Source organism: Heterocephalus glaber, unplaced genomic scaffold, assembly GCF_053883595.1.
Source record: "Heterocephalus glaber isolate CG9 unplaced genomic scaffold, H.glaber_assembly_v1.0 deba00001561, whole genome shotgun sequence".
Classification (NCBI taxonomy): domain Eukaryota; kingdom Metazoa; phylum Chordata; class Mammalia; order Rodentia; family Bathyergidae; genus Heterocephalus; species Heterocephalus glaber.
Window position 1 is genome coordinate 12,430,183 of NW_028258349.1, and position 14,055 is coordinate 12,444,237.

Here is a 14,055-nt window from a genome sequence, read left to right on the forward strand (position 1 = left end):
CGAACTTCTAGCTTTCTCCTCCCAAGACCCAGAAGTTAGGTCAAGATTGACAGTCTCCTCCAACCCAAGGCCTAAAAGCTCGAGCGGCAATCAGCTCCCACTCCCCTACCCCACTCAGGACCCAGTGGCGTGAGTCTACCAGGACTGCCGACTACTCAAGGGTACAGACCGTCCCTTTCCGGTGGACCGGGTCGCAGCGACTCCGACGTCCGTGACGCAAGTGCAGCGACGACCAATCGGAAGTGGCAACGTTGGATGGCTGGAGGCGGGGCTTTTGAAAGGCGCGGGGCGGAAGTGGCTGTTGCATTTTGGCTGCCACAACTGCGCGGCGGTGCAGCAACCTGCGGGACGTCTGCTACGCCTGCCCGCGGCCCAGCTGCTGCCATGACCCGGCCCAGCCGGCTGCAGAAACAAATTCTGAGCCTGTACCGCGAGCTGCTGCGCGCCGGGCGCGGGAAGCCGGGCGCCGAGGCGCGGGTGCGGGCCGAGTTCCGGCAGCACGCTAGTCTCCCGCGCTCCGACGTTCTTCGCATCGAGTATCTGTACCGCCGCGGGCGGCGGCAGCTCCAGCTGCTGCGTTCCGGCCACGCCACGGCCATGGGTGCCTTCGTGCGTCCGCGAAGCCAGACTGAGGAGCCCGGAGGCGCGGCTGCCCCGGGGACCCCGCTTGACGATTGTGATGGTCCTGGGAACCCACACAACGGTATGGGGACACCGGAGACCCGACCCGATGTACAGTGACGGGCAGAAGAGCTCACTCGGTGACCCAGGAGCTCCCGCTTGACAGTTTGGGGAGGACCGGGACCTCATCCTCCGCACGTTGTGGGGACAGCCACGTGGTGCACGGGAAGAGATGCCCGACCTTTCCTAAGTATAGTGACAGGTCAGACCCCGCCCCTCCTCCGCCGCAAGGGCTTAGAGCGGCCTGGGAGGCCAGTAAGGCTTGACAGTGTCAAGCTGAGATCTACTTACCCAAAGGCATGAGGAGCCCAGACTTCCCCCACACCATGGCCAGAGAGAGCTTGACATCCTTCTCTTGACCTCTGAAAACACCCACCCCGGATTCTCAAGGACTGCTCCTTGCTGTATTTAACTCTAAGAAGAGCAGACTTGATGAATGGTGAGAGGCCTGGAATCCCCATTGGAAGCCCCCCTCCATCCATTTGACATCAGGACCATGAAGAGGGCATTAGGAATCTGTCACCCCAGGTGACCGATAAAGACTCCCTGCTTCATGATCCTAAGGGGCAGCCCTGCCTCCTGGGCTCCTTCCCTTTCCATTGAACAAAGGGAATAAAATTGAGGCCGTGCTTATTTCTCTGTTGATGGTCTGAAAGATTTTATGTATTTGAGGAGTTTTAAAGACACACACTGAGAAGTGGCCCTCTGAGAGATAATGGATGTAGAGAGCTTTTTTTCCTCTGGAGCCCTTCCTTGGGCAGATCAATGGAGAAGACCCACCCTAGCTTTAACCCAAAGAGACCCCACTTGTTTATTGGGGAGAAATGAGGTAGGAGAGGAAAGGATGGAGCTGGTGACCCCTGAGGCAATAGTAAGGGATCTCAAAACTCTCCACCTTCCTCAATGCTGACAGGAATTTCAGCCCCAGCTACACACTGGGAGTTTTGTCAGTAAGGCCCAGGGGCATGGAGCAGAGAGGTGGACCCACAGACCGTCCTCATATTAATCTTCCCTGATTGACAGAGTACTGCATTTTTATATTTGGACCCTCGTTAGTAAAGTACATGGAAAACAGATAAATCTTGGTAGATACAGTTTGGGGGAGTAAAGGAGCCCAGACCTTGGACTGAATGAAGGACAGACAGAAAAACATGGTCACTGCCCTAATCCCAGTAAAGGACCCAGGCACCCAAATAAGACTGAGATGCAGGATCCCAGGTGGGGCCTAGAGGGCTCCAGAGCAGAAGGCTGTGGCACTGCTAGCATGTGGTATCTCTTCCAGCTTTGTTTTTAGTCCTCACCATGGGACTTCAATGACTTCTCCATCTCTGCCTGTTTTTTCATCAAGGTCACCCTGGTTTTGTTGTCATTCTTGTTTGTTGTGCTGGACTCTTGCACATTCGAGGCAAGCTTTCTACAGCCCCAAGGTGGTCCTGTTAATCCTACCCTGCCTCCATCTCAAATTAAGGCTGAAGGGCCGGGGATTTAGCTCGGTGTTTCTGGCACCTGCCTTGCAAGCGCAAGGTCCTGAGTTTGATCCCCGGTACTAAAAAAAAAAATCAAATTAAGCCTGAAGACCTGAAAGTGGCTAACAGGGTTCTACTCATCCAGCCCCATTGTCTCCCAACTTTATCTCCCACTGCTCCCTCACTTCTGGCTCCATGATCTCTAATAAGCTTCAGGATGGGAGCTTCTGCTAGTGCTGCAGGCAGTGAGCAAGTCAGAAGTCACTCCATTGTTACAGAGCAGTGGGGTTTGCCAGGTAGGGAAGATGGGGGAAGGAATGCCTGTGTTGAGGGAGGAGGTATGGTGTGCAGTGAATGGTGGTTAGGGCGTGGACCTCAGAACTAGAGTGCCAGGTGGAATCCCAGCTTGGCACTGGCTGATCACATGATCATGGCCAAATATAATTTAACCTCTTTATGCCTCTCTGTGTCTCGGTGTCCTTATCAATAAAACTGGCATTATAATAATGCCGCCAGTGTGGCTGTTACAATGGTCCAGTGAATTAATTAATTACACGTTGTGGCAGCAAGTGATGACACTCCCTTGGCCATAGTCTTCCTGTCCACTTGAGTTCAATCTCAGCCACAGAAGCTGGTTCCCAGGAGGCTGCCAGCTTCCTGCCCTGAGCCCTGCCTTCTGTACTGGGTGCCTTTCCAGGCCTGCCTCTTGTCTGGAGGGACAGTCACAACAGATATTCTACAAGGTTCCTCAGAGGTCCCCCTGCCATTGGGCCCCAGTTGCCCACAACGGTTACCACTCCATGAATACTTCTTTGGACCACCCTTTGCCCTTCCTTATTCCCTACTAGTACCTTCTGGGATCCCAAATAAACCTCATCCGAGTCAGCTCAGCGAGTGCTTCTGAGTAAAGCACAGGACTTGGCTGGTCTCGGAGATGTCTGCTGCTCTGTTCTTTCACTCTGCTGAGGCCCATGATCAACATTTCTTCACACCTTCTACTTGTCTTTTTTTTTCACTTTAAAAGAAATTCCAAGTTTCAAAGATTTGACAAGTTCTGTAGATTATCTATTAAACAAGAATTTCAGGTGGATGTGGAGGTGCGGATAATCCTAGCACTTGGGAGGCTGAGGCAGGAGGATCACAAGTTCAAGCACAGCTTAGTTAACTGAGCAAGACCCTGTCTCAAAATTAGGGCCAGAGGCCAGGGATTTAGATCAGTGGTTCCGATGCCTGCCTAGAAAGCACATGGTCCCGAGTTCGATCCCCAGTACCAAAAAAAAAAAAGACTCTCAGGCAAGTGTGATTACATGCCTATCATCCCAGCACTTTGGAGGCCAAGGCAGGAGGATAGCATGCTCGAGACCAGCCTGGGGTATCTAGAAGATTAAAGGCCAACCTGAAATAGATAGCAAAATGTTAACAATTGGTGAATCTGGTATATAGGGTATATAGGAATTTATTGTAATAGTCTCAAAAACAAATCCAAGCATCTCTTAATCTAAGAAAATTGCTATAAAGGGCATAGAGGAATTGGAATAAATATTTTGTTTTGTTTTTGCAGCACTGCAAATCATTGAATGCAAGGCCTCAGCACATGCTAGGCAAGAGCTTTACCACAGAGCTCCACCCTAACCCTCGGATTGAAGTAATTTGGAATATGCAGTGTGAGTTAATAATAGAATTGAATTGCTGAGCCTAGTGGCACACACCTGTAATCCCAACAATCGGGAGGCTGAAGCAGGAGAATTGCCCTGAGTTCGAGACCAGCCTGGGCTACATAGTGAATTCAAGGCCAGCCTGGACTACCTAGCAAAACCCTGTCTCAAAAACAACAAAAAGAATAGAATTGTGTTGTTAAATTTTCTGATTTTTTTTCTTTTGATTTTTTGAGACAGGGTCTTGCTATATAGTTCAGGCTAGCCTTGAACTCACAATGTAACTGGCCTCAAACTCACTACGATCCTTCTGGCTCAGCCTCCCAAGTGCTGGGATTACAGGAGTGTACCACTACACCCAGCACATTTTCTGATTTTTATAACTATGCTAATTGTAAAAGAGAATGCCTTTGTTTTGGTTTGTTCTGTTTGTGGCTCTGGGAGTCAAAATCAGGCACTTGCACTTGTAAGCACTGTACCACTGAGCTACACATTCAGCCCACTTTGATTTGTTTTTTCCTGGTGCTGGGGATCAAACGCACAACCTTGCACTTGCCAGGCAGGCACATCGCCACTGAGCTAAATCCCTGGCTAAGCCCACCTTGATTTTAAGACAAACATACTGAAATATTGAGGCATAAAGAGACATTGGGTCTGAAGCCTACTCTCAAAGGTATCCAATACATATACACATATATAAATAGAGTGTGATTGGTAAAGCAAATGGTATAGTGTTGACAATTGGTGAATCTGTTATATATGGGAATTTGTTATAATAGTCTTAAACGTTGTAATTTGAAACAAAACATGTTACAAAAATAAAAAGTCATATATGTTGGCGCAAGCCTGTAATCCCAGAACTCTGGGAGGCTGAGGCAGGAGGATCACAAATTTGAGCTCAGCCTGGACAACTGAGCAACTTAGGGAGACCCTGTCTCAAAACAAAGGGGAGAGAGTGCTGGAGATGTAGCTCAGTGCAGTGGCCCTGGGTTCAATCCCATTACTGCAAAAGAAAATTTAAAAATCCAGTGGTTGTATAGGTTGAATATTCCTTACTTGAAATGCTTGGAACCTGAATGTTTTGGATTTTGCACTATTGGTATATATGTAATGAGATATCATGGAGTGGGGCCCCAGTCTACACATGAACTTTATCCTTTTTTTTTGGTACCGGAGATCAAACTCAGGACCTTGGGCTTTCAAGGCAAGTGGCGGAACCAATGAGCTAAATCCTCAGCCCTTATTTATCCTTCATATACACATAGCATGAAGATAACTATACAATATTTTTTAACAACTTTGAGCAAGGCATGGTGGGATTCACTTGTAGTAGTCCCAGCTACTCTACAGGCTGAGGCAGGACGGTCACTTGAGTCCAGGAATTCTAGGCCAGCTGTGGTGACCTAATGACACCCTTTCTCAAAGATTAATAAATTTAAATTTTTTCAGGGGCTGAGGATTTAGCTCAGTCATTCTGCCGCCTGCCTCACAAGCGTTTCCAAGGTCCTGAGTTCGATCCCTGGTACCAAAAATAAATTTTCCCCCACTAAACAAAGTTTTATGGTATGGAATTTTCTACTTGTGGCATCATGTCAGTGCTCAGAAGGTTTCAATTTTGGAGCATTTCAGATTTCAGGTTTCCAGATTAGTCATCATCAACTTTGGGCACCAGAGATCACACATGGCACAGTATTGTAAATGTGAAGCTGTTATTTTCTGAGACTTTATAAAATTCCTGTGCATGGCTGCTTCTTCACAGATTTTGTAATTAGTGAAATAAAATTGCTGCTTTTTTTGGCTTTTGAAAAAAATAACATCTGCTCTCCTTTATAGATTCTGACCCCCAGAATCAAGAATAACAACAAAAAAAGAATAACAATTTACTAGCTGGGCATGGTAATGTATTCCTATTATCCCAGCACTCTGGGAGGCTGAGGCAGGAGAATTGTAAATTCAAGCCCAAGCCTGATGTTATTTAGCGTAACATTGTCAAAATTTAAAAAAATTTTTGGGCTGGGGATTTAGCTCAGTGGTTCTGCCACCTGCCTCAAAAGCGCAAGGACCCAAGTTTGATCCCTGATACCAAAAAAAAAAATGTTTTATTTTAAAGGCTGAGGGTTTAGCTCAGTGACAGAGTGCCCTGGGTCCAATCCTCAGTGCCAATATAAATAAAATAATTAAATATATGTATATTTTAAATATTTAAAATAAAAATATATGTGTTAGTTTTTAAAACAGTCATGATCTTCTGGAAATGTACCATGAATTGTTTGTTGGTAAAAGGATATAATATTTTTTTTCTTGGTGCCGGGGATCAAACTCGGGTCCTTGCACTTGCAAAGCAGGCGGCGGCGGGAACCACTGAGCTAAATCCCCAGTCCAGGATATAACATTTAGAGTTGGCTTTGAAGTAATCTAGGGAGTGGGAAGTGGGCGCTTGGCAGAGTGAGATGGGGTTGGCCCTGAATTGATAATGGCTGGAGCTGTGATGAGTCCAAGAGGAGTTGTGATGCTGTTCCCTCTTTTGTGTAAGTTCAACAGTTACCAGAATGAAAGTTGAAAAAACTTCAGTGATGCCCCTTTCATACAGACGTGTCCTCACTGTGCCCATGGGACTGCACGTGATCTAACCCTGCGACCCCTCTCCCTTCTTCTCCCACTTCCTTTCAGCACCACTTGCACCCACACTGGCCTCAGGTGCAGTCACGTTGCTGCCTCAGGGCCTTTGTGCTTGCTCCTCCCTCTGCCTGGAATGCTCTTATTCAAGGCCTGCCCTGTCCAATACATTTCAAATTTGACTAGGCAATTGAGGAATTTTTTTTTTTCTTTTTGGCATAGTACTAGGGGTTGAACATAGGGCCTTCTCACTGAGCTGCATTCCCAGCCCTCTTAATTTTTTTTTTATTTTGAGAGAGGGGCTCACTAAATCACTAACTTGCCCAGGCTAGGTTCAAACTTGTGATCCTCCTGCTTCAGCCTCCTAGATTGCTGGGATTACAGGCATGTGCCACCACACTTGGCTTGAATTTTTAATTTTATAATTTGTCATTGTTGTTTTGAGACAAGATCTCACTATGTAATTTAGGGTGGTTTTGAACTCACTGTGTTGCCCAGGCAGGCCTTGAACTTGCAGGAATCCTCCTGCCTCTGCCTCCTGAATACTGCGATCACAATCATGCACCACCATACGGAGCTTAATTTTGTATATTTAAAATAATTTAATTTTTTTTTTTTTTGTACCGGGGATCAGACTCCGGAGCTTGCACTTTCGAGGCAGGTGGCGGCACCACTGAGCTAAATCCCCGGCCCCCTAAAAACACTTAAATTTTAAAGACAATTGGAGTCGGGGATTTAGCTCAGTGGTTTTGCCGCCTGCTGCGCAAGCACAAGGACTTGAGTTGGATCCCCGGTACCAAAAAACAAAACTTTTAAATACAACTAGTGTAAAATATTTTTTCTGTCATGCGACTTTATTGTTTGGGTAGAATAACATATCATTTTTTCTGCTGAAATTTTAGTGCCCAAACTGAGGTGTTATTAAGTGTGAAATATATACCAGATTTCAAAGACTTAGTGAGAAAAAGAGATTGTAAAATATCTTTTTCTTCTTTTTTTTTTTGGTATCAGGGATTGAACTCGGGACCTTGCACCTGTAAGGCAGGCAATGGAACCACTGAGCTAAATCCTCGGCCCAGTATCTCATTATTTTTATTTGTTTGTTTGTTTGATTTTGGTACCGGGGATCAAACTCAGGACCTTGCACTTGTAAGGCAGGCGCGGTGCCACTGAGCCAAACCCCTCCCATCTCGTTATTTTTATATTTACTATATATTAAAGTGATATTTTGGACATACTGTGTAAAATAAAATCTGCTATTAAAATTAAGTTCACCTGGGGCCAGGAATTTAGCTCAGTGGTTTCGACACCTGCTGCACAAGTGCAAGGATCCAAGTTCGATCCCCGGTACCAAAAAAAAAAATTAAGTTCACCTATTTCTATTGTTTTAGTCTGACTACTTGCAAATTTGAAGTTGCATTGTGGCTCACATATTTTTATGGGCCAGCACTGCATTGGGCATCCATGTGGCATGGTTCTTTACTACAGTCTGCTATAAAAGCATAATTATAATGACACAACTATCTCTCTGATGCCTTCTTTCACTGCAATAAATTGTACTCCTTAAAATATATAAATGAAATAAAGATAAATTGTCCCCCTATTCCTTGGCCTATTTTTTTCTCCATACTCACCACCACCTGACCTACTATACTTGTGTAATTTTACTTGCTTAATTTATTGTCAGTCTCTCTCAATAGAATGCAGCTCTACAAGGACAAGGATTTTAATCTGTCTAGTTCACTGGTCATGTCTTTACCAGGGCCTGGTTCATAGTGGTCAGTATCTGTTAAATTGTAGAATGAGTGGATGAATGAATGAATGACAGATTTGCTCCATGACTGGGTCTATATTGCTGGAGCTCCACCAGCCCTATTCACTGGCCATGCCAGGGATGCCATACCCCCTCCTTGGTTGGGGGCAGAGACATGGCCTGGCATTTAGAACAGGACAGATCTGGTTTGCATTCTGACTTTTCCCTAAATCTAGAGTCTCTCCTAGAACTCCTACTTTGCCCCACACCCTCAGTATCCATTCCCCTGCTTCGGGTAACAATTCTCAGATTTTCTTTGTAGGCTCACCCCACACCCACTTTCAGTCTGCATGGTTCATGAGGGGCTGACTGTGGCCCTAGTGAAGGTGGACCTGGTGGCCCATGCCAGAGGAGCTAGACTTAGGACTTTTTTGTTTTTAGGTGCTCAAGTTCAAACCCAGGGCTTTGTGCATACTAAGAAAGTGGACTTAACCACTGAGCCACACTCCAAGCCTCTGCCTGGAGGTTTTCAGGGGCACTCTGGCCATCACCAGGATAAGAACAAAGCCAAAATAAAAGAACTGAGAGCTGGGCATGGTAGCACATCCATGTTATCCCAGCACTTGGGAGACTAAGGCAAGAGGATCACTGCAAGTTTGAGGCCAGCCTGGGCTACACACTGAGTTCAAGGCCAGTCTGAACTATACAGTGAGACTTAATCCAAAGAAAAAACAAACCCTGAGAGATGGAGACATCATCTAAGTCTCTGATATAGCTGTGCCTGTTTTCCCGAGCTTTTCAATTACCCACAAAAATAAACTCCCATCTCTGTTTACAGTCAGTGAAGGCTGGGCTTCAGTCAGTTGCTCTATATGTGGCCTCAGCCCATGACTTCTCCTGGAGCCTAACTCAGTGGGTGGACCATTGAGCAGATGTGAGAATTCAAGGAGCAGGCACCTGTGTAAAACGTACATCCAGAAGACCAGCACAGGGTTCCTGCCTCTGTTCTTCACTCTAATTCTGTTCCCACATCTTTTCTCCATGCCTTTAGCTTTGAGGAGCCTGGACTCCAGGATCAAACACTGACAATTCATCCCAGTGTTGTCAGACCCCAGGAAGAGGGGTCTCATAGTCCTGAGTGAATGATGGCCCCCCTGGACAGCCCCCGCCCCATCAGAGAATGTTTGATCAGAGGTCTTGTGTGGACACAAGTCAGGGTCTATAGCAGGTGCTGTTGGCAGCTCACCCATGTCACCTGCTCCCTCCTTACACCTGCATCCAGCCTCCTGTTTTGAGCACCTGTGCTTCTTCCTGAGGGTCGGGCCTTTATGGGAAGGACAGGCCAGAAATGCTGGAGAGTCCAAGTCTCCAGAAAGAGTCCTCATCAGTGAGATGACAGCTGATAAATAAATGCCACAACTTCTTCACCCCTTGAGTGGTACAATTTCCAGTGTGTTCCACACAGTTTCCCAGTGAGATGGCAACCCAATTACCCATCCACTAACTCACCCAATGTTGGCTTTCTCCCTTCCCCAGCTTACTCCACCCGACTCCTCCTAATATCACCTTTCAAGTCAGCTCCTCAATTTGAATGTCCATGTCAGGGTCTGGGAGACTCCAACCCAAGCCCAAGCTCTGCTCAAGACAAGGTGTCTGTAGAGGGGGATGTCTGGACACATAGGGGCTGTATCCCAGGTTCTGAGGACTCAAGCACCCAACATCCTCACACATCCTTTGACAGTGACCATTTATTACTCATGTCTGGGCTGGGTACTCAGATTGGGGGGGGACCGTTGACATAGCTGAGCAGCAGGTAGGGTGTCCTGGCCAATCTAGCATGAGAGCAGCAGGGGCTCCCTGACATGGGCAGGAGCAATGTGGCACCCACCAGGAGAAGGAAGAGGAGGAGGAGGACAAGGAGGAAGGTCCTGGGCCTTCTGAATGCAGGAGTGGGGACCCTGAGAAGAGAATTGCCATATCAAATATGCAAGTGGGGCGTGCCATGAGCCTTGTCCCCCACACTCCTAGACCCATACTCCAAGCATCTCACCCATCATCAACCTCCCGCATCATGTCCTGGAGACTTGGAGACATTTGCCTCTTCTTGTCCTGAGGGGAAATGGCAGCCCACAGCAGAATAGATGGAAGTATAGATGTTACTACTTACAAGACTAGTCTTATTTCTCCTTTCCTGGCATTTCTGCTATCCTCAGGGCCCCACAAGGACTTAGGACATCTCCAAGTGTGTCGTAAATCTGTTTGTGCAATATGATCCCCCTTTTCCTGATAACACTGGTGCAGTTTGGGAGGGGGCAGCAGTCATGCCTTCCTACATACAGACCTGCAGGTTCATGCAAAGTTGACTCATTTCTCCTATGTTCATAATTGGGCATGGGACCCAGATGTGGCCAATCAGAAGGCCCTGACTAGTTCAGCGTATAGCCCATGACCCAAGCCAGGGAGGTGGAGTCAGCACTGGGACCTTTGCTGCTGCCAATAGGCCAAGGGCACTGTCCTTCCCCCTGGGGTGGACAAACCAATTGGAAGTGAGCGTGTATATGTGCTGCTGAAGCGAGTACAGGAAGTGAATGTGTAGCTGTGCTGATAAGCAGGCCACCTAGGGGAAGAGGAGCTCAAGAGAAGGAGGGACTGAGCTCTGTTAGCATCTGTGGTCCTGAACTCAGCAGAGCTGGGACCTTCAGTTATGGGGGGCGGTCCCTTTTTTGTTTGTGTCAGTCTTTCAGGTTGGGATTCTGGCACTCAGCATCAAGGACCCCAAATGCTACACCTGGCTGAGGACCGGCTCACCTGAGGTTTCCGGAGCAGAGAGCAGTGACCTCCTAAGTGTTCCTGGTGGCTGAGCCCTGGCACAAGCATGTCCTGTGAGGAGAGGGAGGTATTCAATTCTTGGAGAGCCAGTGACAAAGAGTGACATGGTTGTGGAAGAGCCACAAAGGGGAGTGTCATAAGGGTGGCTCTGTCTCAGAGGAGCCAAAGAAACCAAGAGGGGAGAGACATTATTTATTCATTTGCTCAACAAATATTTAATGAGTATCTATTACATACCAGGCACAGTTGTAGGTTTGAGGGCATAATGGGGATGGAAACAGGCAAAATCTTGGCCTCTGTGAAGTTTATATCCTAGCCAGAGAGGCCAAAAATTAATAAATGTACCATGTCAAGCTATGGTAAGTCTGTCAGGAAATCCAGCCAGAAAATAAGGAGTGCTGATTGGGGACCAGAGCAGGCCTCTCTGAAGTGACACATGAAGAGAGATGAAATGAGATGAAGTGAGCTGAGCGTGCACCTGGGGGCCCCGAGATGGCAGTGCCATTGGTGTGTTTGCCAAAGGGCCTGGAGTATGGCTGCGGCCAAGAAGGTGAGGGGCAGAATGAGAGGAAATGAGGTTGAGGATGCAGCTAGAGACAAATGGAGAGTGGAAAAAGTGAGCTAGAGGAGTCCCCAGAGACAGAGACAGATGATGGAAGTAGAGAAATCATGGAGACATCAAGAGAGACGTAGAAGGAGAGACAGAGCCACCAAGACCTTGAACGACAAGGATCCCGCTAGAAGGCACATAGAAGTGCCCTGCTGTCGCCTGGCTGAGTGGAGGACCCTCAAAGGGAACTGCTCTCACCTCAAGGCCTTGTCTCCTGCCCAGGGGGGCCCCCTGGCCACACAATTCACAGGGAGTCCCTGGTGCCCAGGCTGTCTTTTGCCCCAAGGTCCCAAGGTCCCCAACATCTGCCGCTGGGTCCCACTCCAACTCTGCAGGAGACGGGAGGTTACTGGGTGCCCAGGACCCCCAGACTCCACCAGGTCCTGGCCCCTCCGAGTCCTCTTCGATCTCCAAGTCCTGGTCCAACGTGTTGGCCTTCGAGAACACCTGAGTCAGAAGGCAGAGGTCATGGGAGTTGGGGGACTGGTGTCTGGGTTGGGGACCACCAGGGCGAGCCATACCAAGCTATAGTTGACCAGCTGGGCTTGCAGCTGCCAGAGCTGTCTGAAGATGGTATTTCGGTGGGCTCTGAGGGCCCTCAGGATCTGCTCCAGAGATGCCCAGGCCCTGGGCTCAATTCGCTGTGCCAACCCCTCACCGAACGCTAGCAGTGCATCCACACGTTCTGCTGCCCCTCGTAGCTCTGCCTGTAAGGCCTGGGACACATGGTTGGACGTCATACACACACACCAACACCAGAGACCTACAACCTGGAGTCCCCTGTTTCCAATCAGAGACCTAGAACATGTAATAAGCCCACTTCCCACCCGACTCCTGGGACCCTGCCCCTACACCACAACCTGGCCTCCCACTGCCCACCTGCAGCTGGGCCATCCCCCTCTGGGCCAGTGACCAGGGCCTGAGGCTTTGCTCCAGGTCCTGTAGTCGGAGGCCCAGGCCCAACAGGCAGAGCTGCAGGCTGTCATGCTCAGCCTCCATCACTTTGTGGCCAGAGACAGGGTGCTGGGGAACACAGGGAACAGAAACAGGGCCAGTGGGTCAATCAAGACACTGCCTCCAATCCCATCGCCACCCTTCTGCAAGCTATGGGCTTCTGGATGCTTCTCTGCAGCAGAGTCCATCCATCTGTGGCCTGCACCAGGGCTGCTCCCATTAGGGGCTTCTCACTTGAGAGCTGGGGACATCTAATTCAAGGACTATGGGTTTTCAAGTCTCCTGGAAATTTGGCTATGTGAGGCATGGGGCCTGGACGGGGAGGTGTGATAGAACTGGGTACCTCCAAGAAGAATGGGATTGCACCACAACCAATTATTAGCACTTTTTTTTTTGGTACCAGGGATTGAACTTGGGACCTTGCTCTGCAAGGCAGGGGGCAGAACCACTGAGCTAAATCCCCAGCCCATGGACCAATTATTAAATACCTCTTTCTTAGTTGGTAAAATACTAAAATATTTTCGTACAGACTGGCAAAGAAAACTTTTCCAGATGCTCCCCCTTCCACTGATGCCCAACACCTTTCCAGAATCATCCCCTCATCCCAAGGGTAGAGGCCACATTCTGGGAAACAGAAAAGAGGCAGGGCTGGTACAAGGGTCTGGTCACCTTGGCTCACCTCATAGTGTTTGCTTCCAGCTGGTTCCTCATGGAAAGCGGGTGCTGATGTTCTGGGGGCACTGGCAGCAGGCTCAGTGCCCCTCAGCGCACCCTGGAAGTACTCAGAAGGGTCCAAGGAGTCCTGAGCCTGCTCTGGCCTACAGGTAAGGGATATTGGCTGGCTCCTGGGTGAGCCACTGTGCCTTACTTTCCACCCCACCCTAACCCCATCCGCATGAGATCACAGCACCTCCTACCCTCAAATGGCCCCAACCTCCACCACCACCCTCTGGGGATCAACTTGCGGAAGCCCCAGTCCCCACCTGATTGTCTCCTCTCCCAGCGCAGGGCAGATGGTGCATTCGGCAACATCCAACTCCCTAGGGGCTCCTGGGGGATGACTGAAGGGCTCTGAGGGGAGTCGAGGGTCCAGAGATGAGGACAGGGACATAGCTGGGGGACTGGGGACAGAAAGTTTCGGTGAGGACACTCAGTAAGGCCTCTCCCCCAGTCAATGCTGTCCCTCAAACCTCCTCAGCAGACCTCAACCCCAGCCTGAGTCCCAGAGGCAAAGCTGACTCCACCCCTTCCTAGAAGAACCTGCACCCAGGTAACCTGATGCTGAGGTGACAGCAATCACTTAACTCCTTCCCAGCCAGCCAGTAGCTGAACCTTCCAACATCACCCAACCCATCCCAAGAGGATCCATAGAGAAAGCCCCCAGCCCCGACCCTAAGAGCCCTGGATTGTGATCCCCTCAGTGACTCATATCTGACCTCCAAGTTCCACCCATCTACTTAAGGTCCCAAGCACTTTGCTGAGGAGCCCAAG

The 14,055-nt window shown here is 48.9% G+C and overlaps 2 protein-coding genes across 4 annotated transcripts; one reads left to right on the plus strand and one right to left on the minus strand.

Annotated features, from left to right (window-relative positions):
- The first annotated feature begins 263 nt into the window (after window positions 1-263).
- Sdhaf1 (succinate dehydrogenase complex assembly factor 1) lies at window positions 264-1,324 on the plus strand. The gene has a single exon (XM_004858956.4). The coding sequence runs from the start codon at window positions 385-387 to the stop codon at window positions 739-741; it is 357 nt and encodes a 118-aa protein (XP_004859013.1). The 5' UTR covers window positions 264-384; the 3' UTR covers window positions 742-1,324.
- An 8,583-nt stretch (window positions 1,325-9,907) lies between these two features.
- On the minus strand, window positions 9,908-13,685 carry Syne4 (spectrin repeat containing nuclear envelope family member 4). 3 transcript variants are annotated; one of them, XM_087191309.1, is made up of 8 exons: window positions 13,548-13,685; window positions 13,244-13,382; window positions 12,490-12,633; window positions 12,132-12,326; window positions 11,809-12,057; window positions 10,980-11,051; window positions 10,222-10,280; window positions 9,908-10,129 (listed from the first exon to the last, which is right to left on the minus strand). In XM_087191309.1, the coding sequence occupies exons 1-8, from the start codon at window positions 13,673-13,675 to the stop codon at window positions 9,946-9,948; spliced, it is 1,170 nt and encodes a 389-aa protein (XP_087047435.1). In that variant the 5' UTR covers window positions 13,676-13,685; the 3' UTR covers window positions 9,908-9,945. The 3 variants fall into 3 exon arrangements, with proteins under 3 accessions (XP_087047435.1, XP_087047437.1, XP_087047436.1); XM_087191311.1 differs by having other exon boundaries at window positions 10,980-11,077; window positions 11,787-12,057; XM_087191310.1 differs by lacking the exon at window positions 12,490-12,633.
- Between the last annotated feature and the right edge of the window lie 370 nt (window positions 13,686-14,055).